Source organism: Chiloscyllium punctatum, chromosome 32, assembly GCF_047496795.1.
Source record: "Chiloscyllium punctatum isolate Juve2018m chromosome 32, sChiPun1.3, whole genome shotgun sequence".
Lineage (NCBI taxonomy): Eukaryota > Metazoa > Chordata > Chondrichthyes > Orectolobiformes > Hemiscylliidae > Chiloscyllium > Chiloscyllium punctatum.
In genome coordinates, this window is record NC_092770.1 from 53,590,264 (window position 1) to 53,612,929 (window position 22,666).

At 38.4% G+C, this 22,666-nt stretch overlaps 1 protein-coding gene across 3 annotated transcripts in view; it reads left to right on the forward strand.

The window, feature by feature from the left end:
* The window catches only part of LOC140458182 (receptor-type tyrosine-protein phosphatase zeta-like), a 254,311-nt gene that overhangs the window by 205,978 nt on the left and 25,667 nt on the right, over window positions 1–22,666 (forward strand). For 2 of the 3 annotated variants that reach the window (XM_072552395.1, XM_072552398.1), the window contains exons 16-22: window positions 1,567–1,587; window positions 4,111–4,207; window positions 9,704–9,786; window positions 13,169–13,303; window positions 13,854–13,988; window positions 16,462–16,625; window positions 21,928–22,063. In XM_072552395.1, the coding sequence (XP_072408496.1) occupies window positions 1,567–1,587; window positions 4,111–4,207; window positions 9,704–9,786; window positions 13,169–13,303; window positions 13,854–13,988; window positions 16,462–16,625; window positions 21,928–22,063 (771 nt within the window). The remainder of the gene's footprint in view (window positions 1–1,566; window positions 1,588–4,110; window positions 4,208–9,703; window positions 9,787–13,168; window positions 13,304–13,853; window positions 13,989–16,461; window positions 16,626–21,927; window positions 22,064–22,666) is intronic. The other variant, XM_072552397.1, reaches the window with a different exon arrangement.

Sequence of the window (22,666 nt, forward strand, 5' to 3'; positions counted from 1 at the left end):
TCACTCAGATCATCAGATGTTTTATGCTGTGACGGTTTAGAGTATTTGTGATTGATACTTGGGGTTTTAATGATTTTGCATGAAATGTACCGTTGTTTGAACACTTATTTTGTTTTGAAACTTCAAAGATATGACTGAATACACATTGCAAGAGAAGACCGAAACCAATGTGCATTTTTGCATGTTAAGTTTGAGCTTAATTTGCAACCTTTGATGATGTTTATTAACAGCAAGCAAAAATTCAAAGTCATTATACAGAGAAGTAAGATTTATGATTGGAAACACAGAATAAGAATGAAACCACACAACAGTCTTTTGCTCAGTCTCCTCTTTATCTATGTCTCTCCCCTGCCTAATCATCTGCTTCTTTACCTCTATCTCTATTTTTGTCAAATAAACTCCCAAAACTATCATATAGAAATGTTAGCCAATATTTTTCTCTCTCTTTCTGTGATGCATTACAATGTTTTCTTTCCTCAAAAAGAAAAAGTAGATGAGTGAACAGTAATGGGGATAAATGTCATTGTTAATTAGCTAACTAATTCTGTTTAATAATAAAGTCAAATAAGGCACTGTTTAGTGTGTACAGATATACATGTCTTATTTGCTTCAACCTTTCATAGTTTCTGCCTTAGTTATCCTGCCATATTGTGACATCATGATACAGAAAGTGATGGAATAGCTTGAGGATCAGAACCTGGTCTGTAGATTTTGGTTCCAAACAATCCACAGAAGCTGCTGAAGCCTTTGTAAACAATGCAAGCATTTATTTCAGTTTAATATCCTCTCATACTCACTACAAGAAGTGGAGGTCCTATTTACAGAGCAATAACACAGTAAGGAATAATTCCCACCCAATCTATTTACTTCCTATATTAAACCAGTGGTAATTGTATAATGTCCTTGTTCATTTACTCTCACCTTATCTACAATGCATATCTAATTCTTCAATGAATTAAAATAACTTACTTAATAATCTTTTCATTTGCTTACATTTCCAATTTAGAACATCTTTCTCTCTATGACTGTTCTGGTTCTTTAGATCATCCTTTTAAAATTCTTTCAAGCAATTCTCTACATCCCCACTAACTCTCCAATAATCAGTAGCCATTTCCTGCTCCTTTGATGATGGTTATTATATGTTAAAGATCCATAGTATTGATGATGCTTTTTATCAGTTGAAGGTCTTGCAGTGTAGTTGTGGTGTCCCTATTTCTGAGTCTGGAGGCCTGGATTCGATTCCGACCTGTTCCAAAGGTGTATTGTAGCATGTCCGATTGGGATAATTAGTATATACATGGCCATGTTTCAACACTGGGCCAAGAGGCCCCACTTGAAATTTCACTGATTTTATTTTCTGACACTAAAACAAAGGAATTTCCACAATTTTAAATTTAAAATAAAATCTGATCAATGGCTATGAATGAAGCTCACTTAACATTTGAAATGTATATATTGCATGAATGTTTATATTTCCTCAATAAACTCATTGTGATTCATCTGTGGTGTTCACTATTTGCTGTGGAGTTTGATTGCTGTGCTTTTACATTCCTTCCCCTTCATAAGAAACTGAAAGCATTTTACGAGGTAAGACACATTGTTTTCGCTTTGTTAGTCCATTAATAGATTTTTAGCACAATTATTTTCCCATTTTATTTTTGCTCGTCTACGTGCTTGCTCTCTTTCTGATTTACGTCTGACACATGCAGAGGGGCTTATTCTGAAGATCAAGTTTCAATTGCCAGAGTTGTATATACTCCTCTGCAAAATTTGCATTTGACTGATCTCACGGCATTTTAATGTGCCATGCAAGTAAAGCAATTATTGATGGACAAAACTGCTCTCTCCCTCATGATACTGTTAGTAAATATTATTCAGGAGGAGCTTTGATTCTCCTTGTGCATAAAGGCACCCTATGAAAATCACTAAATATGCTGACTATATACCTTAAATTTTCTACTGAAGTATTAAAAGTGGCTATGATCTCTTTATAGGAAACTAGCAGCAGAGGTATTTATAAGTGATTTGTGATTTCATTGTGTCTTGAGGCCACTTGCAAATTAGTTAACTGGTCAGTAAAAGTCATGTTATGTCACATCTCAATCAACATGCTATTGCAATAAGCAAGGTCTGCATTTCTGAGTTTATATTGCCACAGAATTTAATTTTATACTAAAGTTCTTTGATTATAATTAGGATGCAATTCTTTAAAACTCACTTCTTCAGAATATAATTATTATGGTATATATATTTCAATGCATTCCCTATTGCCATTCATCTCATTGCCACCTGTAATCTCCTTGCCTGACCTCAGCACTACAAACGTATTCCCATGATGGCAAACAACCTCCCAGGGTGATGGGAGCAGGAGAAACATATTGGTTGAACGATGTTTAAACGCAACAGGCTGAGTGGATCTGTCCTGTTTCATATTCCCATGTGTCTCACCATACACAAACAGTCATAGTGCAACTGGGAAAAATGGAGAGTGAAAGCATCTGGAATCATTGCCAGTTTCAGAGCATGGATCATAGAACAGTACAGCTCAGGAAAGGGCCCTTCGGCCCACAATATTGTGCTGAACATGACACCAAATTAAACTAAACCCTTCTGCCTACCATCAGTATATATCCCTCCATTCCTTGCATATTCATGTGCTTGTCTAAAAGCTCCTTAAATGCTCCTATCGCATCTGCCTCCACCACCATCCCAACAGCAAGTTCCAGACACCTACCACTCTCTGTATAAAAACACTTGCCCCTGCACCTTTGAGATTTTTACTGACATTTACAGGAAAGAACTATGGTTATGTACTAACTTTGCCATTATTTTTAAAGAAGTGCTTGCAATGCCTGTACCTAGTGGATTGCTGTTGTGATTTGAATGTTATAAGCTAGCAATTTATCTGAAAGTTTGCTTTGACAGTAAGCTGAATTCATTTTGATTTTAAATGGAATTTATTTAGTCAAGAGTCAACTTTTAGCTGAGCCCTCCTGCCTGGAAAAACCACAGTTCAATCTTCATTGTGCTAAGTTAGTTGGCAGGGCAACAGAAGAGGAGGGAGAGGGGTGTATCTACTGTACATCTCAATGGCAAAATTTAATGTCCTCTTCCATGGTGGGGACAAATATAATCAGGGGAGCCTGCTGCTTCCCTCAATTAAATTTATGGCAAAGTCTTTTGAACAGCCTTCCCAATTGAGGACCTTAAGGACTACTTCACACCATTGGTGGTACTTACCTAGTAATGGGCTGGGGACCCACCATTCTGGAAGCCAAAAGCCTGGCACAGCTGCATTTGCTTGGAAGGTCCTGGGTGATCCTCCGTTCAATGCCTGACCGAGAGACCCCCTTTGAGAAGTGGGAGGTGTGGCACTGAGAGCCAACCCCTGCCTTGTTACCAAATGCCACAAACCACTGGCTCCCACCGCCACAACATCAAGTCATGCCATTACTCAAACATGGTGGGATCCATGGTGATCCTAAGCGTTGGGTAGAAATAACAATGATAACAGTCACCACCTCCCAGGTAAAGCTGCAAAATGTGGAGAATTGCCAGCCTTCAATTGGCCAGCAGCTCTGGGACTTTGGCAACTCCAGTTGAACCTCTTCCTCTCATCACATGATCGCTTGTCCCTAACAGTCATCTTCCTCTCCACCGATGGACAAGCAGTCTTTATTGCCAACTCCAATACTTTTCAATCTAATGAGGGAAAAAGTTTGCACAAATGGGCAGAGCAACATTATCTTTGGTGCCCGTGATTTCTTTTTTTTTTCTCCATGGGTCACACAGAACTGTCAGGAGACAAACAGTTCCTATTCCTGGAGTCAAGAGAGCAATTGGAAGAATTGACAACCATTATTAGGTAATATTAGAGTTAACTCACTTGTGATGCCCCCACAACTGAATTCCTAATGTTCATTGGAAAACTGATGCTTGAGTTTCAACTACTTGAGGAAAACTAGAAAGATAGGTCCCCTAGTAGGGTTCTAGATCCTCAGGAATTGGGGAAAAGACAATAGGAATGACTTTATTTTAAATTGAGAATTTAATTGCCTTAGCTATAGATATTTTATTCTATTATCTAATATGTATTTTCACTTTTTGCAGGAGGTCCAGGGATGCACTGTTGATTTAGGCATCACATCAGACAGCTCCAATCACCCAGACAACAAAAATAAAAACCGCTATATAAATATAGTTGCTTGTAAGCCATTTTGATTGTTCTGCTATCTCTGAGGTATCACTAGTTCTCGGAATTATCCTGTCTCAAAATAATAAGATCAACTCAGGCAGAAACTGCACAATGGGAATTTGTCCTGTAACTTCATAGGCCAAGATAATTCGACTTTGGGGTGGGGGGGTAGGGTACTCTTTGTCCTTCCACCACAAGGTTGCAGAATACAAACCTTTATCATCTTTATGGATGCTTTGTAACAAAATAAAGAGCAAAATAAGGAAATTCTGAAACGGTCATGTACAAAAATTCAGAGGTGAGAAGTCTTGTCTAAGAACATCTCATTTCTCCTTTCAATTAACAGAAAGTCATGAGTCATGTGGACTTTGGCTCTGTTGGTTGTCAGTTTTCTACCTCAAGAGTCATTACAAACAAGGCCAGTTCTTGTTACAACTAGACCTACACCACTGTACATAATAGCAGTAAAGAAAAGGAATTTTGATTTTTTTCCCCCTTTTACTTCTTACCCTGAGAAGACCAACTGCAGTGCTAATGATTTACTGAAGTTTAACATATTCATTGTCATGTCATTGTCACAAAAATGAACTATTAGTATTAACAGACAATGAACAGAGATTAAGATGGAAGTGGAAGTCTTACCACTGTCACTATTTGTTTCCTAAAGCAACAATTACTCAATTGTGATTTATAATTACATTCTTTTGCACTATTCTTTTGTCAATTTTCCTTTGGAGTTCTCAACTCACCCTTTATTCTAATTGCTGTGGATTGCACTGAGAAAATATTAACATGGACTTAAAGTAGGCATTATTGAAATAATCTTACTTATACTTTACCAAGAGAGAGAGAGCAATATGACAAAATATGCTCAGATAGAATCCCTACAATATGGAAATAGGCTCTTCAGCCCAACAGGTCCATACCAACCTTCTGAAGAGTATCCCACCCAAACCCATTCCCCTACGCTATTGCTGTACATTTTACCCTTAACTAACACATCCCTGAACACTATGGTAATTTAGCATGGCCAATTCACCTAACCTGCATATCTTTGGACTGTGGGAGGAAACCCATGCAGACACTGGGAGAATGGACAAACTCCACACAGACAGTTGCCCAAGACTGGAATTGAGCCCGGATCCCTGGCACTGAGAGGCAGCAGTGCTATCCCCTGTATCACCCCTTGCAATGTACTACACTCCTCCTTCACTTAAAATAGATAGTATGTTAAATTTTAAGATGATACATGTACATAATTCTCCAAAATATATAATGATTGAACCAAAGCCAAAAGTACGAAGATTTAACAGGTCAGGTTGCACAATTGCCTTGTTTTTAAAGCAGTAACCACACCATAAACACACATGACTGCTGCCAGAGTAATGTACATGGGGGAAAAAAAACTTTACATTACTGGGTGTTAATAATATTATTTGATGTGAAATAATTACAAAGACAACATTTTTTGACTTCCTTCCTACAAACTTTAAATTCTGATTTCTCTTTCTGCCTGAATATGTCCTTCCACATCCATTAGCTTGGCTCTGCTCTTTCAACTGATTGTGTGACTACCAACTCCACTTAAGTGTTGAGACTGTGAAATGCATTGATCTGTGTAATCAAACATCCTGACTCGCTGTTCCACCAGTCGTTTCTGTAATATTGACAAACTTTCTTTTTGACTTTCACTTTGAGCTGTAGGAGGAATTTGTCAAAGGGAAATTTCTTCTGCTTTCCATTTATCAGATTTCCTCTTTGATAAACTTTTCCTCCAAACCTGTCCAGATATGTGAGTGCACCTAGTCACTTTACAACTCCAATCACATTCCTCTCCGTATCAAATTGGTAGTGTTTCACTCTAACTTTTTGACCAGCACTGAGCTCTAAGTTTCATGCCTGGTGCATTATAAGTTACTGAGCTGAAAAATGTGTTGCTGAAAAAGCGCAGCAGGTCAGGCAGCATCCAAGGAGCAGGAGAATCGACATTTCGGGCATAAGCCCTTCTTCATCGATTCTCCTGCTCTTTGGATGCCTGACCTGCTGCGCTTTTCCAGCAACACATTTTTCAACTCTGATCTCCAGCATCTGCAGTCCTCACTTTCTCCTAGTATTATAAGTTACCTTCACTTTGTCTTACTGAATGAGCTCACTATCTGTTCCATTTCACCTTTTGAGTTAGTGTTTAATTATTTCCTAGGATAAGGTTCAGTTTCTTTACATTTGACATGCAAAGAAACTAAACTTTATGCTAGGAAATACTTAAACACTAACTCAAAAAGTGAGCAACATGGAACAGATGATGGGCTCATTCAATAGAAAACTATCTAGCCTGTGTTATAGAGAAGCAAAGAAGTTACCATCTCATTTGTCACCAAGCAAAATACTTCTGCAAAGGTCTATTCACAATCTGTACCCTTCTTTCTGGAGCACCATTTGATGGCTGGGTGACATGGTGGTGCTCGTGCAATGAGTTCCATTGAACTTAGCAATATTTCAAACTTTTCTGAAATAAGTTGGACCATTGTTTTATGCTAACACCTCTGCATCCCATTACTTGCAAATTAACTTTTCAAATCCTTAATCATTTGTATATTAGACAGTTGGAGAAAGTGAGGACTGCAGATGCTGGAGATCAGAGCTGAAAATGTGTTGCTGGAAAAGCGCAGCAGGTCAGGCAGCATCGATTCACCTGCTCCTTGGATGCTGCCTGACCTGCTGCGCTTTTCCAGCAACACATTTTCAGCTATATTAGACAGTAGCTGAACTTGACATAGCTATCAACCAAAGCAAGGTATTCTTTCTCTTCCATTTAAAAAAACCACTCAGTTTGTGTGTGTGACTGTGAAATTAAAGAAATACTTTACAAAGTTTCCCCTACTCTTCAATATTTCCATCAACTATTGGATATTGAAAATGGCTGCTTGCTACTACTATCAGACAGACCATTTCCAAATATTCTTGATAAAGCTACTCTAACAACCTTTCTCTAAATCTTAGCAAAACCAAGATTCTTAAACTCCATAGGAAACTGCCTTGAACTGCACTCTGTTCATTTTGTTTCTACATGTGAATTACTCCTGCAATTTCTCATACTCTCTTTAGGACAATCAATGTGTGATATGATTATGTTCATTAAAGTACTCAATATACTTAGAAGTTTCATCACTATCTCTGATAGGAACTGGCATGTCATTTTGTACTGAGATCACAAGAGTATCTCAGTGGCTAAACTGATTCAGTCTCCACAGGAAATCTCAAAAGAACATTCTCATGTACACAGGGACGTAGGAACAGGAGTAGGCTATTCAGCCCATTAAGAATGTTTTGCCATTTAATACAAGCATGGCTGATCGAATACTTCAATGCCTTTTACCCAGGTTATCCCCATAACTCTGTCACTGGGAATCAGAAATTTGTCAATCTGCACATTAAACATACTCAAATACTAATTTTCAACAGATAGAGGGTTCCAATGATTTACAATGCTCTGACTTTGAAAAAAACTCACTCCCCTACTTTTATTTTTTCTTCCCTAGTTCTACACTCCCCAATCAGGGAAAACATCTTACAAGTATCTACCCTGTCTATACATTTTAGGTATTCTGTTCATTTAATGAAATCACCTTTCCTGCTTCAAAACTATAGAGAATGTAGGCAGCATTTACTCAATCTCCATCAGACAGCCCTGCCATCCTAGTAACAAAGTCTGGTGTACCTTTACTGTACTCTTTCTTTGGCAACAATATTATTCCTGAGGTAAGGAGACCCCAAACATGTACATAGAATGCTAGGTGCAATCTAACCAAAGTCCTTTACAATTGAAGCAAGACTTTGTTAGTCCTATACTCAAATCCTTTTGCAATAAATGCTAACATTTATGACCTGCATGTTAGCCTTCAGTCATTTGACAAGGATCTCAGGTCCCTTTGCACATCCACACTTTTTACCACTAAAAGCATACTTGTTCCTCTTACTAAAGTGAATAACCTCACAGTTTCCAACATTATGTTCCAACTACAAAGTTCTTGTCCACTCACTAAGTCTATCCAAGATTTCCTGAAACTGCTTTACATCTCGTACATCTCGCGCACCCCTGCCCCACCCTCCCAAATTAGCTTTATATCATTGGCAAACTTGAAATAGTAATTTAGTCCCCACTTCTAAATCATTGATGGATATTGTGAACAGCTGGGGCCTGATTATTGATCCTTATGGTACTTCAGTCATCACAGCCTTCTAATGTGATAGTAACTCTTTTATTCCTCAACTCAGTTTTTGAAAGATCCACTAATTGTCATACTGATAGCTCACTTTTCAATTTGGTCCTCCAACAATTTGCAAAACAACCTCTTTGTGCTCTCTTGGATTTCCTCAGTGACAGATACATTTTTACTGATCCTGATCCCTGCTATCAATAACTCCACCCAGGTTAACTGCCTTTGTTGAGCCTGCTCTTCCCACTGGGGGCACTTTGTTTGCTTCTGTTATTACCAATAGCAAGTAATAGGAGGCATCACCCATGTCCCACTCTAACAATAACATCATTGGCACTGTCATACTGGAATATTGGAATAACAGGGAAGCTTTGCACTGGTTTTGAGAGTGAGAATGTGATTGACAAATGCCATGCACACTCCTGAGATCATAGACGTAGCCATAGCTGGATCAAAGAGGAAAGCAAGTTGTGAATCTCGAGTATCATCTTTACTGCAGGGACTGAAATTGTAATGCCAGTCCTAATCATCTCATCTTCCAAATGCTGCTTTACCTGCTCTTACACAGACAAGAGGGATGCCATGGGAGCACATCAGGTAGGTAATAAGGTAAATTAGACAAGATATGGCAACAAAATGCTCTAGATCTTGCAGTTAAAACCCTCCAAAATCCTCAGCGGCATTTACATTTTTTTGGCTAAGATTCAGCACAATTAAATATCATAAATTTGAAACATTAATTTTTTTTCTTTTTCATCATATGCTGAATGTCCTGATTTTGCTTGCCTCATGCAATCTTGGCATGCTTTTTTCTTGTGCATTTTTTTTGGAACGGGATATTGCATTTACTCAAATGTATCACATGTCCTTATGCAGCCCACGTGTCCCCGCCAGAGTAAGAAGCCAACAGCCAAATCCAAGAGAAATATCCCTGGATGTAGGTTTGCTCGCTGAACTGGAAGGTTCATTTTCAGATGTTTTGACACCATACTAGGCTTCATCTGGAGGTTCATTGAAGATGTTACCTAGTATGGTAATGAAATGTCTGAAAATGAACCTTCCAGCTCAGCGAAAAAAACCTACATCCAGAACCTCAACCTGAGCTACAAGTCTTCTCAAAACTTGCTAGAAATATCCCTATTTGATGTAAAATGATTAATTTGGAATGTGTGATTTATATTAATTTTCTGCTTGCTTGGATTAATTTGATAGTTTTTAAACCTGCATTAACTATTTTAAAAATTACATCATTCAATTCTGAATAAAGTAAATGAGATATTTCTTGTTCCAGTTGACCATAGCAGGGTTAAACTTGCCCCACTTGTGGAAAAAGACTCTAAGCACAGTGATTACATCAATGCAAATTACGTCGATGTAAGTAAAGTACAGAGCTCCTTTCATATTCGGGGATGGTGGGAGAAATGGTTTTGAACTTATTGTTGTTTATCACGTTATTATTGTTGTTGATCATTTTTATATTTTATAGAATTTCTCTGAAAACATCCCTAATAGTACAAAATTTCACATTATAACTCCTTGGCTATTTACTATCCAATGTTTTTGCATGCAGCTTAGTGCTACAACATTACCACTTCCTTAAGAAGTTGAAAATGTTGTTCTAATAGTGTATCTTCTGTGGCATTGCTCACTAGTATTCCGACTGAAGGATAGAACATGAATACATGCTGATGCCAGTTATATGGTCACAACTGACCACTGTAACTTTAAGGGAAAATTGACGGACTACACCAGCATACACTATGTATGCTGGAAATCTGGATTGAAAGCTATCAAGGATTAACAGAATTCCAATGAAAGTACATTATCTGGCATTTCTACCAAAGTAGAAATTTTGGATATTTCAGTTTTCTATTCCAATTGGCATCCCAAACATTGGAGATGAGCTTGCAAAGAGATTTCTCTGCCCTCGTTAGTTTCATCGATTAACTATAATCACAACTCCCCCACAAATAAAAAGCCCGCAAAGCAACACTAACTTTACTGTCACACTTTCAAAGATCCAAAGGCAATGATTACTTCAGTGGCAAGCCACAAGATGAAATATTAAGGCATAAAATAAACTGCCACAGAAGTGGATTTTAAGGATCATTTTAAAGCGACAGAGAGGTTTAGGAAGGCAATTCAGATTTTAGGCCAATATAACTGAGAGCTGGCCCACCAAAGATGCACAAGAGAACAGAATTGGAGGAATGCTGATATCTCCACAGAGTTTGCAGGGCTGCAGGAGATTACAGCAATTGGGAGGGATGAATTTAAACAATGATTTGAAAACAAGGACATGAACATTAATATTAAATAATCGGCAGACTATCAGCTAGTGTAGGTCATTGAGCACAAGGCTGATGGATGAACAGGACTTGACCTGGACAGCAGAGGTATTGGACAAGCTTAAATCTGGTGGAAGAAAACAGAATAGCCAGCAGAAAAACTTAATAGTCAAACGTAGAGATGAGAAAATTTATGAGTGAAGGTTTCAGCAGCCAAAGACCTTGATGACATGAGATATAAACACATCTTTGAGGGGTGACTAATTTCTAGTGAGAAGCTTCTGAGGATCAGAGGAGTTCCAAGTGAAGGGACAAGGAGCTTCAATGAAATTTGAGTTCTCAGATTTCCCAATGCAAGAAGTGTACCATGTTGACTTGCTCAAGAAGCAAATAGATGATGAACCTAAAGTAGAGGTCAAGTCTTTGCAAAGGTAAGTTGCCAATGTTCTGGAAGATGGAAAGGAAAGTGGCGTGGGGGTTGCATATCAGATTTTTTTTACGTTTATTATATTATCTATTTTATTATAAATACCCTTTTTAGTAAGGTGGTCTTACCACAGTGAAACCATTCCTACCTCTGGATCAGAAGCTTTGTTTTCAAATACAAATCAGGATTCATTGACCATGGAAGCTGCACTCACCTTTTGGCTACAAGGTGTTGATTATCAGCATATATATCTTTCCATATGCCTGAAGGAAGGCCATGAAAGCTTGAGAATCTCCTGGTCAGCTACCCTGCTGGGTAGTGGCAATACATTGTATTAAACAAACTGATGGAGCTAAAGACAGATAAGTCCCCTGGACCTGATGGCTTGCATCCTAGATCTTAAAGGTAGCTACAAAGATAGTGGATGCATTGGATCTAGGTTTCACAAACTCCTTGGATTCCGGAGGATTGGAAAATTGTTAATGTGACATCCCTATTCCAAAAAGGACGGAGGTAAAAAGTGGGTAACTCTCGGCCAATTAGCCTTACATCTATTGTTGGAAAGTATTCGAATCAATTATTAAGGAAGTAATAGTAAAATATTTGAAAAAATCATACTCTAATTAAGTAGAGTAGGCATGGCATGAAAAGAAAATCATGTCTGATTGATTTTATTAGAGATTTTCGAGGAAGTCTCACTTAGAGTGAATGGAGGGGAGCTAGTAAATATGTTATATCTGGACTTCCAGAAGGCATTCAAAAAGATACCTCACACAATCTTAAGTTTTAAGATGAAAGCTCATGGTGTTGGAGGTGGCATATTGGCTAATGGGCAGGAAATAGTGAGTGGAGGGGTTATTTCTCAGGTTGGTGATGGTGATCATTAGGGTTCCACAGGGATCAGTGCTGGGATCACAAATGTTTACAACTATATATTAATGACCTGGCGGAAGGAACGGAATGTGCTGTAGCCAAATTGCAGATGACACAATAATAGATTGGGAGGCAGATTGCGAGAAAGATATAAACAGTTTAACAGTGATACTGAAAGATTAAGTAAATGGTCGAGAAGCTGGCAAATGGAGCACGACGTGAAAAAACATTAAGTTATTCACTTTGGGAGGAAAAACAAAATAACAGTATTATTCAAATGGAGAAAAACTACGGAAAGCTGCAACACAAAGTGACTTGGAGGTAATTGTGCACAAGACACGGAAAGTTAGCACACAGCTAATGGAATGTTAGCCCTTATTTCAAGGGGTTTGGCGAATAAGAGTAAAAAAGTCTTACTGCAACTGTACAAGGTGCTGGTGAGACCACATCTGGAGTTTTGATCCCCTTATTTGAGAAGAGATATTATTCCATTGGAGGCAGTTCAGAAAAGGATGATCCCTGGTATGGAGAGATTGCCTGAAAGCAAAGATTAAACAGGTTGGGACTCTTCTCTTGGGAATTTAGAAGAATCAGTGGTGAGCTCATTTAAGCATATAGGATTCTTATTGAATTTGACAGGCTAAACACTGAGAGGATGTTTCCCTGGGGTGGGGGAGGGGGGAGACTCTAGGACCAGAGAGTACGGTCTCAGAATAAAAGGGCATCAATACAAGACTGAGATAAGGAGAAATTTCTTCTTATGATTGAGAGTCTTTGGAAATCCTTGTGTTAGAGAGCTGAGGTAGATAGGTTATTAGTAGGGGAATCAAAAGTAATGGGGAAAGGGCAAGAAACTGGACATGAGGAATTATGGAACACTCATGAACCTGCTGAATGGCTCAAGGTATTGAATGGCCTAATCCTGCTCCTATTAATCATAGTTCTATGGTCTCAAAGAAGAAGAAAGGTGAAGTGTGTTTGTTTTAATTTTACTTGCATTATTGTAAATACATGTCTTCGTCACTTTTATCTCTAAAAGTATGAATGATTTTCCTACATCTTCGTAGAATGTATATAGATTTGTCTTGGATCTGATCTTGTTACAGATGTACTGAATAAAAAGGATGAAGGATGTTCATGCAGTGTATTTCTTAACTACCTTTAACAGAGCTATGACAGACAGAAAGCCTATATAGCAGCTCAAGGGCCACTTAGATCGACAGCTGCAGATTTCTGGCGGATGATATGGGAACACAATGTGGGAGTTATTGTTATGATCACCAACCTGGTGGAAAAGGGAAGGGTGAGTTTGATATTTGAAAATTCTTGCATTAAGATCTGTGTGACTAGGAATAACACAATGGACAACCAGTCATTTTATTTCATTTGCTTTGGAATTAAAAGTGGAGACATTGCTTCTGCTTTGCTTCAAATGCTTCTATTAGTCAATGTCTGTCCAGTTTTGTAAAACATTTGAGGCTTAGTTTCTCTTTTGTACACATTTATAATGAGCCAGGGAACATCGATTTTACTTGCCCCATGCCCATAGAGTCCCATTCCACACTGGACATTAATTAAAGACGCTGCATTTCTTTACTTGACATTCAGATTTAGTATGACCTAATAGATGTTCACATTGGAAAATGATACAGTTTCCATTCTGAGTACTCAGCATGGAAGTTCATCCAGGTCATGGCAGCACAGTCAGGTCACTATGGAGAGATGCCTGCATTCTATTCCAAGTGAAGAGTAGTAACCTTGCTGAATGAAAGCCATCCTGTGTTAAAACAACAAATGATCCTGGATTGAAAATGCATGATTTTTCCATGTCATGAATTCTTATTTCTGTTCAGAGGAAATGTGATCAGTACTGGCCGTCAGAAAACAGTGAAGAATATGGAAACATTCTTGTCTCACTGAAGAGCTCGAAAGTATTGTCCTATTACACTGTTAGGCAGTTTTCTATTCGGAACACAAAGTTTAAGAAGGTATGTGGAAATGCGTGTACACAAACACAAAAAAAGAATCAAGGAGGGAAAAATAACCTCTCATAACCTTTTCAATCAATGAATATTCTGATCCAGTTTTGTCTCTTGCTGTTAATTAATTTGTAGCATGTTATAATTGATCCCCTTATCTCATTTACTCAAGTGGGGTAATCTGTAAGAGGGCAGATGGACTCCACACGAATATGTTTCCATATAAATGGAATTGTTCTTTGCAGTATATTTTGGAGTTTGCAACAAAAAGCTAAATGCCTCTAGATATTTAGCAGTTAGGCAAGATAAGAAGGCTGTCATTGCTTGAAGGTTGAGCTATAATCCATATTTACATTTAATATTAATATTTAACATGAAGTGTAATCTATGTAATCTTCCGACTGCTCCTGCCCACTTTGCTGTAATCTGCATGGTCTTCAATTACCCACAGCAGATGAGCTTGCTTATACTGAAGTACATACACTATAACCACTGATGAATATATTGCCTGCAAGGGATGAAGAGATGTCAAATTTGATGTCTATTGCAGAAACAAAATCTGGAACTGTTTCTTTAAAACTGGTAATGGGAGAGTTAGGGTGAACACTCATTCAGAAAGACTTTGAGTTTGCTTTGATTTAATTGAGACCCATTTACAACTCAGAATTGGAGTCTGTCCTTTACCATGGGTTTTTAAAATAGATTCACTGCCACAGAGCTCTCTGGATGTGAAGGTCCAGTGTTATGATCCCAGTCATTAGGACTACTGGACAGGTTGAATCTCAGAATGAAATCTGCCATGAAAGATCTTTTTCTTTTAATTTTAATTAACGTGGTGGGTATTCACTGAAACGTGGCCACAGAGTTCTCTAATGACAGAATAGAAGTTTACCACACAAAAGAATAAAAACAAACTAAGCTGTCTAGATATAAAACACAGTTAGACAACCTTAAAACACCCGACAAAACATATTTCCTAATACCATCACTTCAGAGCATTTCAAATCCAGAAAAATTGCATCTCTATATAAAATCTTTACGTTTGACTGGTGAATTATATAGTCATCTTGCATGAACACCCCAAAGCTGAGAGCTTAGACTTCCTCAGAACAAACAAAGAACAGTACAGGACATGAACTAGCCCTTTGGTCCTCTAAGCCTGCACTGACATTTTTTTGCTTCTCAGCTTCTAATAACCTGCAGCTTTTTTTGACCGAGCACTCCTGACTTGGAAGCTGCATGTGCTAACCATTTCTTCTGAGGTAACGTTGTTTCCTTAACTGTTTGGAATGAAGTCTTTTCCAGAAGATAGACTATACTTGTTTCTCACCCCACTGTGGTCTTTTCCAAACTATCCGAAAAACTTTCAGTCTCTGGCTTCACTAAACCAAACATGAATTCTTAATTATTCCAATATTAAGACCCTTCAATAAAAGCAAAATACTACAGATGCTGGAAATCCGAAATAAAATCAAAACAATGGAGAAATTCAGCAGGTCTGGAGAAAGGAATTACTTTGATATTTTAAGTCTGATATAACTGTTCTTCAGAAGTGAAAGGGGTTGGAAAATAATGTTTTTCATTCTGTTGACCAAGTGGGAGGAACATGAAATGGAATAGATTTGAGGGCGATCAGAACAAAAGGATAATGATGATGAAGGTGAGATTGACATCTATTTTTACATCTCTATGGAGAAAATGAGTCTGCTTGCATTTTGTTGACTTTTCTTTCAGCAGAATGGGCCCATTTATCTTTTGAACATCCTCATTGACACACATTTTATATATTTTTCTCTCCTTCTCCACCATTATCACACCCTTATCCTTTGCTCTGATCACCTTCACAATCTGTTCCACTTTCTTGTCCTCCTCCCACACTGCCAACAGCATAAAAATGGCATCTTCCAGCCTTTTTCAGTTCTGAAAAAGAGTCCTGCTGGACTTGTAGTATTAATTCTGTTTCTCTCACCATAGATGCTGCCAGATCTGCTGAGTTTCTCCACAGCTTTCTATTTTTACTTCCAATGACCTTCAATGTTTCTTCCATATGTTGTAAACTAACTCAATATGAAAAGTATTCCATTCTTCTTCAAGAGGTCCTTGCTGTCTGGCACATACTGGATTTATGCCACTGTTCTGGATGTACTGTTTGGCTTAGATTTTTTATGGGAAAAAAAACCTTCCACTTAAGTAATGTCACCATTCTAAAAGAAAATGAGGGATGAAGGGAAAGACCATGGAAAAGACATTTAAGGGGAGGGATATCTTTGAGAGATATTCCCTGTTGATCATTACATCCCCAGCAGAGAGAATTTGATTTGATTGAGAATTTGATAATTTAATGTATTATTTTTATATTGTCAGATATGTTAAGTTCCTATGAGCTAAGAGTGAAAACGTGCAAGCATGGACTTACTCTGTATAGCTACTATTAAAATAAAGAAAAGACTACTGAAGACCTAAACTATGCTTTCTGACACAGGGATCCCAGAAAGGAAGGCAGAATGATCATACAGTGACCCAATATCATTATACTCAATGGCCTGACATGGGTGTTCCCGAGTATGCTCTTCCTGTCTTAACATTTATACGACGTTCAGCGGCTGCTAAGACCAATCTTATGGGACCTGTAGTAGTTCATTGCAGGTATGTGATATTTTTCACTGTGGAAACATGGTGTTCAAATGCTTTTAACTTAAGAGAAGGTGACAGACTGAGTGCTAGCATAGGTGACCTATGTGGTTTACCCTGTGTTTGCTATCAGCTATTGAGCATTCACATCATAGCTGCAATGAGTTGACATGTTCAACGATGTTTCTTGATGGTTGAAGTCCAGATCACCATCATTAAAAAAATCTTTCTTGGAAGGGTGAGCAGGTGATTGGAAAAGACAACATTTTTCAGTGCTTTGTGGTTTTGAGAAGTTCTGAGAAAGGTTCATCATGAAGGAAGAAGTAGGATAGGAGCATTACTTGGGGTTGTATGATATGAGTAATGGATGATAACCATCAAGGAAAGTGCATGATCTCCTTTATCACTGATCCTGTAACGAGTTCTCACAGGCTCAACTTTTGAAAAATTCCAAGGAATCCCAGTTTATGGCCTGACCAGTTCCAATGCGCTCGCATTTAATAACATGCTGAGAATGTACCACTAGATCACTAGATTGATGTCATGGCGACAGACTTGAAGGAATGCTATACTTTTGATTCAGATGATGCATTACTTTAAGGTGTGTCTGCCTAATCATATGGATATAATGGAATCTAATGTTCAAATAAAGGAGTTCACCCCATCACCTGTCCAATATTTCTTCCTTAAGCAATTCCAGCATTTGTTCAGTTGACACGTTTATACGTCTTTACTGTGCATGTAATGTCTCTATAATGATGACTGCACTTCAAGGTTAATTATTTTGTTGTTTACTGATTTAATATGATATGGGGATGTTAATTGCTATATAAATGTAGCTGTTTCTCATATTCACCAACAAAGTTTATCAAATTCAAAATGGTAAAATACCAATAGTTGCATAAAACGTTGCATAAAATCACCCATCACAATGGTGATAGAAAGGGTTTTCTAGGAATTTGACCAGGTGAAGACACACAATCGTGACTTAAAACTATATCACTGCATGATTTGGATGGTGACTTGCAGCTAATGATATTCCCATGCATCATCTGCCCTTTCCTTGCAGGTGGTTGAGATTGTGTTTGAAAAGCTCTGCTGGAGGAGCATAGGTGAATTATTGTAGTGCATCCTGTATTTGTAACCCAGTTGTCACAGTTTGAGGGAAGGACTGATGAAAGTAGTGAATGGAGTGCCAATCAATGGACTGTTTTGTATTGAATGGTATTGAGCTTATTGTTGAAGCTGCTGTTATTTAGAAAACTGTTATATTCCTGGCTTAGACCTAGAATATGGTACAAAGGTTTTGTGGAGTCAAAAGATGAGTTACTTCCCAGTCTTTGATCTGCTCTTAAAGCCTAATATTTATATGGCTACAGCAAACTGGGCTAGTATGAGTAATTTTAACAAGACTTCAAGACTTGCGATGGAAGTTGATAGTGTTAGATCAGCTACTAATTTTACACAATTGTTGATTTTAACTGAAACTAAAATTGGCATATACCTCAGGGACATAATCTGGCACATCGGTTTTATCGCATAAGAATTTGGTTAGAATGGTTTTTAAGGTGTTCAGGAGAGGGGAGGAACAGAATTGAACAAAGTTGGCAATTTTGTTCTCTTCTGTGTTTTGACGGTGTTGGTAATTTTGCATATCCATAGCAACCAAACAATGTGAGCTTCTGCAGTCAGGTTTTCCTTTGACTATTGCTGAAGAGCTAGTTGTTACAATGGATCCAACTATTGAGCCTGAAAAAGAAGTCTTGAAACTTGCTGCCCATGTCACATTCATAAAGAGAAACAAATCCAGGAAGACATTATAATGCATTAAAGACATTAAATCCTATCTTTAAAGCTTATAAAACCCTTACCCTGAGTACCATTGATCAATGTTTACTTGTGACAAAGAGAGAGGCAGCAACTGATCTGATACAACCTTTCTTTTTATTAATATTGCTAGCTTTAAATCAAAAATCATCTATCTCAATACTTAGAACTTGCAATGACAACAATGGTGAAATACTCAGCACTCATCATCATTCCTCGGAAATTAACAGCCATTGAGCAGTTAAATATGGAAATTCTGAAGTCACACTCAGTGACTCCTTGTTCCTCAGTGAACAACTTGCAGATTAAACTCAGTTGGAAATTTACCGTTCTGATCATTCCGAAGAAAGGTCACTGGAGCCAAAATGTAAACTCTGCCTACTCTCCGCAGATACTGCCTGACTTGCTTGTTTTTCTGGCAATTTCTGATTTTATTTTTGAATTGCAAATGACTGATTTGATTAAATTTCATTTCTTATTAGCATCTCTGTAAAAAACTTGAAAAATATTATTTCTTTTGGTGTACAAGGTGTAATTGGGTTTTAAAGTTTATTAAGTCATCATTATTCTCATTTAAATCTGTTACATTTCTCCATTATGTTAAAGTTACATACATTGTCAACATTTTAGAGGTCTGTTTATCATATTTTAACATATTTTCTAATCCAATGTGCACCTACCAGTCTTTTTTCATTCTTGAATGAAAATGATCGACTTTCATTCGAGATTTTCATTCCTGGCCTGCTGTCTGTGAGAATTAGAGTCAGAGTCATAGAGACGTACAGTATGGAAATAGACCCTTCGGTCCAACCCGTGCATGCCACCAGATATCCCAACCCAATCTAGTCCCACCTGCCAGCACCAGGCCCATATCCCTCCAAACCCTGCCTATTTTTATACCCATCCAAATGCCTTTTAATTGTTGCAATTGTACCAGCCTCCACCACTTCCTCTGGCAGCCCATTCCATACACGTACCACCCTCTGTGTGAGAAAGTTGCCCCTTATGTCTCTTTTATATCTTTCCCCTCTCAACCTAAACCTATGCCCTCTAGTTCTATTCATCCTATCCATGCCCCTCATAATTTTATAAACCTCTATAAGGTCAGCCCTCAAACTCTGATGCTCCAGGGAAAACAGCCCCAGCCTGTTCAGCCTCTCCCTATAGCTCAAATCCTCCAACGCTGACAACATCCTTGTAAATCTTTTCTAAAGCCTTTCAAGTTTCACAACATCTTTCCAATAGGAAGGAGACCAGAAATGCACGCAATATTCCAACAGTGGCCTAACCAATGTCCTGTACAGCTGCAACATGATCTCCCAACTCCTGTACTCAATACTCTGACCAATAAAGGAAAGCATACCATCGCCTTCTTCACTATCCTATCTATCTGCAACTCCACTTTCAAGGAGCTATGAACCTGCACTCCAAGGTCTCTTTGTTCAGCAACACTCCCTAGGACTTACCATTAAGTGTATAAGTGCTGCTAAGATTTGCTTTCCCAAAATGCAGCACCTTGCATTTTTCTGAATTAAACTCCATCTGCCACTTCTCAGCCCATTGCCCATCTGGTCACGATCCTGTTGTAATCTGAGGTAACCCTCTTCGCTGTCCACTACACCTCCAATTTTGGTGTCATCTGCAAACTTACTAACTATACCTCTTATGCTCACATCCAAATCATTTATGTAAATGACAAAAAGTAGAGGTCCCAGCACCGATCCTTGTAGCACTCCACAGGTCACAGGCCTCCAGTCTGAAAAAAACCCCTCTCCCACCACCTTTGAGCCAGTCTTCTACCTTTGAGCCAGTTCTGTATCCAAATGGCTAGTTCTCCCTGTATTTCGTGAGATCTAATCTTGCTAATCAGTCTCCCATGGGGAACCTTGTCGAACACCTTACCGAAGTCCATATAGATCACATCTACCGCTCCACCCTCATCAATCCTCTTTGTTACTTCCTCAAAAAAACTCAATCAACTTTGTAAGACATGATTTCCCACACACAAAGCCATGTTTACTATCCCGAATCAGTCCTTGCCTTTCCAAATACATGTACATCCTGTCCCTCAGGATTCCCTCCAACAACTTGCCCACCACCGATGTCAGGCTCACCGGTCTATAGTTCCCTAGCTTGTCCTTATCACCCTACTTAAAGAGTGACACCTCGTTTGCAAACCTCCAGTCTTCCGGCACCTCACCTGTGACTATCGATGATACAAATATCTCAGCAAGAGGCTCAGCAATCACTTCTCTAGCTTCCCACAGAGTTCTCGTGTTCACCTGATCAGGTCCTGTGGATTTAACCACGTTTATGCGTTTCAAGACATCCAACACTTCCTCCTCTGTAATGTGGACATTTTGCAAGGTGTCACATCTATTTCCCTACATTCTATATGTTCCGGATCCCTTTCCACAGTAAATACTGATGCAAAGTATTCGTTTAGTTTCTCCCCCATTTTCTGCAGCTTCACACAAAGGCCGCCTTGCTGACCTTTGAGGGGCCGTATTCTCTCCCTTTTATCCTTAATGTATTTGTAAAAAACCCTTTGGATTCTCCTTAACTCTATTTGCCAAAGCTATCTCATGTCCCCTTTTTGCCCTCCTGATTTCCCTCTTAAGTAAACTCCTGCTGCCTTTATACTCTTTTAAGGATTCACTCGATCTATCCTGTCTATACCTTACATATGCTTCCTTCTTTTCTTAACCGAACCCTCAATTTCTTTAGTCATCCAGCATTCCCTATACCTACCAGCCTTTCCTTTCACCCTAACAGTGATATACTTTCTCTGGATTCTCGTTATCTCATTCCTGAAGGCTTCCCATTTTCCAGCCATCCTTTGAACATCTGCCCCCAATCAGCTTTTGAAAATTCTTGCCTAATACCATCAAAATTAGCCTTTCTCCAATTTAGAACTTCAACTTTTAGATCTGGTCTACCCTTTTCCATCACTATTTTAAATCTAATAGAATTATGGTCGCTGGCCCCAAAGTGCTCCCCTACTGACACCTCAGTCACCTGCCCTGCCTTATTTCCCAAGAGTAGGTCAAGACCCTTTGAGGATATCACTGTTTCAGGATGCAGAAAAATCATCCAGAATTAAACTAAACTTGAGAATGGTGCAACCCACACAGACCTTGCTGGATTTTTGTGGGCAGATTTCTTCAAAATTGGTGATGGGTGCTGCCATTTTGTATCTAATTCCAAAATTCAAAACAATTAGTAGCATATTACCTGATCAGACCCTTTATCCATTATATAATTCTGAGGATTTTTGCTGCATTAGGGCAGAAAAGTCAGAGTTAAATGCTGCACAGCCATCTCTTTTGCTTGAGATGTGAATAATTGGATTTGGGAATTCTGATTGTAAAATGGCGCATGCTATGTATTTTCACTACTGTCGACTCCTGTACAGATAGATGTGGCTGTGGTGAAGTGTTAAACAGTTGGCTGATACGATGTATAATATTCAGTGTCGTTTCTCTTACAGTGCTGGTGTTGGAAGAACAGGCACATACATTGTAATAGACAGCATGCTGCAACAAATCAAGCACAAAGGCACTGTTAATGTGCTGGGATTTCTCAAACACATCAGAACACAAAGGAACTATTTAGTACAAACAGAGGTAAGAAGCGATCTAAATATTGGAAGAAGTCATCACTATCTTAGAATAAATGCTTGAAACCAACTATTTTGGGATTGACCTCTTTTCATGAGGAAATGTTTGTCCTTGCCATTTAGAAAACAAAAACTGCTATTATAATGAAGGAATGCCAAATGTTCTTTTTCAGTGCAATTGTGAATTGTTAGAATACATTGTATCACACTAGAAAGAAAAAGTAGCAGTTCAAGAGGATCTGATGAATGCTGTAAAAATATATTGTAAACAGCCAACTAAAAATCTTGATTTGAAGACAGACAAAGCTCTAAAAGAGTACAAAGAGAGCAGATAAGAGCTCCAGGGCCATAAAATGTCTTTGGTAAATAGGATTAGGGAAAATCTCAAGGCATTTGATATATTTAGAAGGAGCAAGAGGATAGTTAGGGAAACAATAGGTCCACTCAAGGACAAAACAGGGAATTTAGGCATAGAACCAGAGCAAGTGGGTGAGGTCCTTAATGAATACTTTGCATCAATATTGGACATAGTGGATGGTAAGTCTCATGAAGGGTATGTTGATGTTCTGGGCCATGTCAGTATTAAAATGGAGGAGGAGGGTGGGTTTGT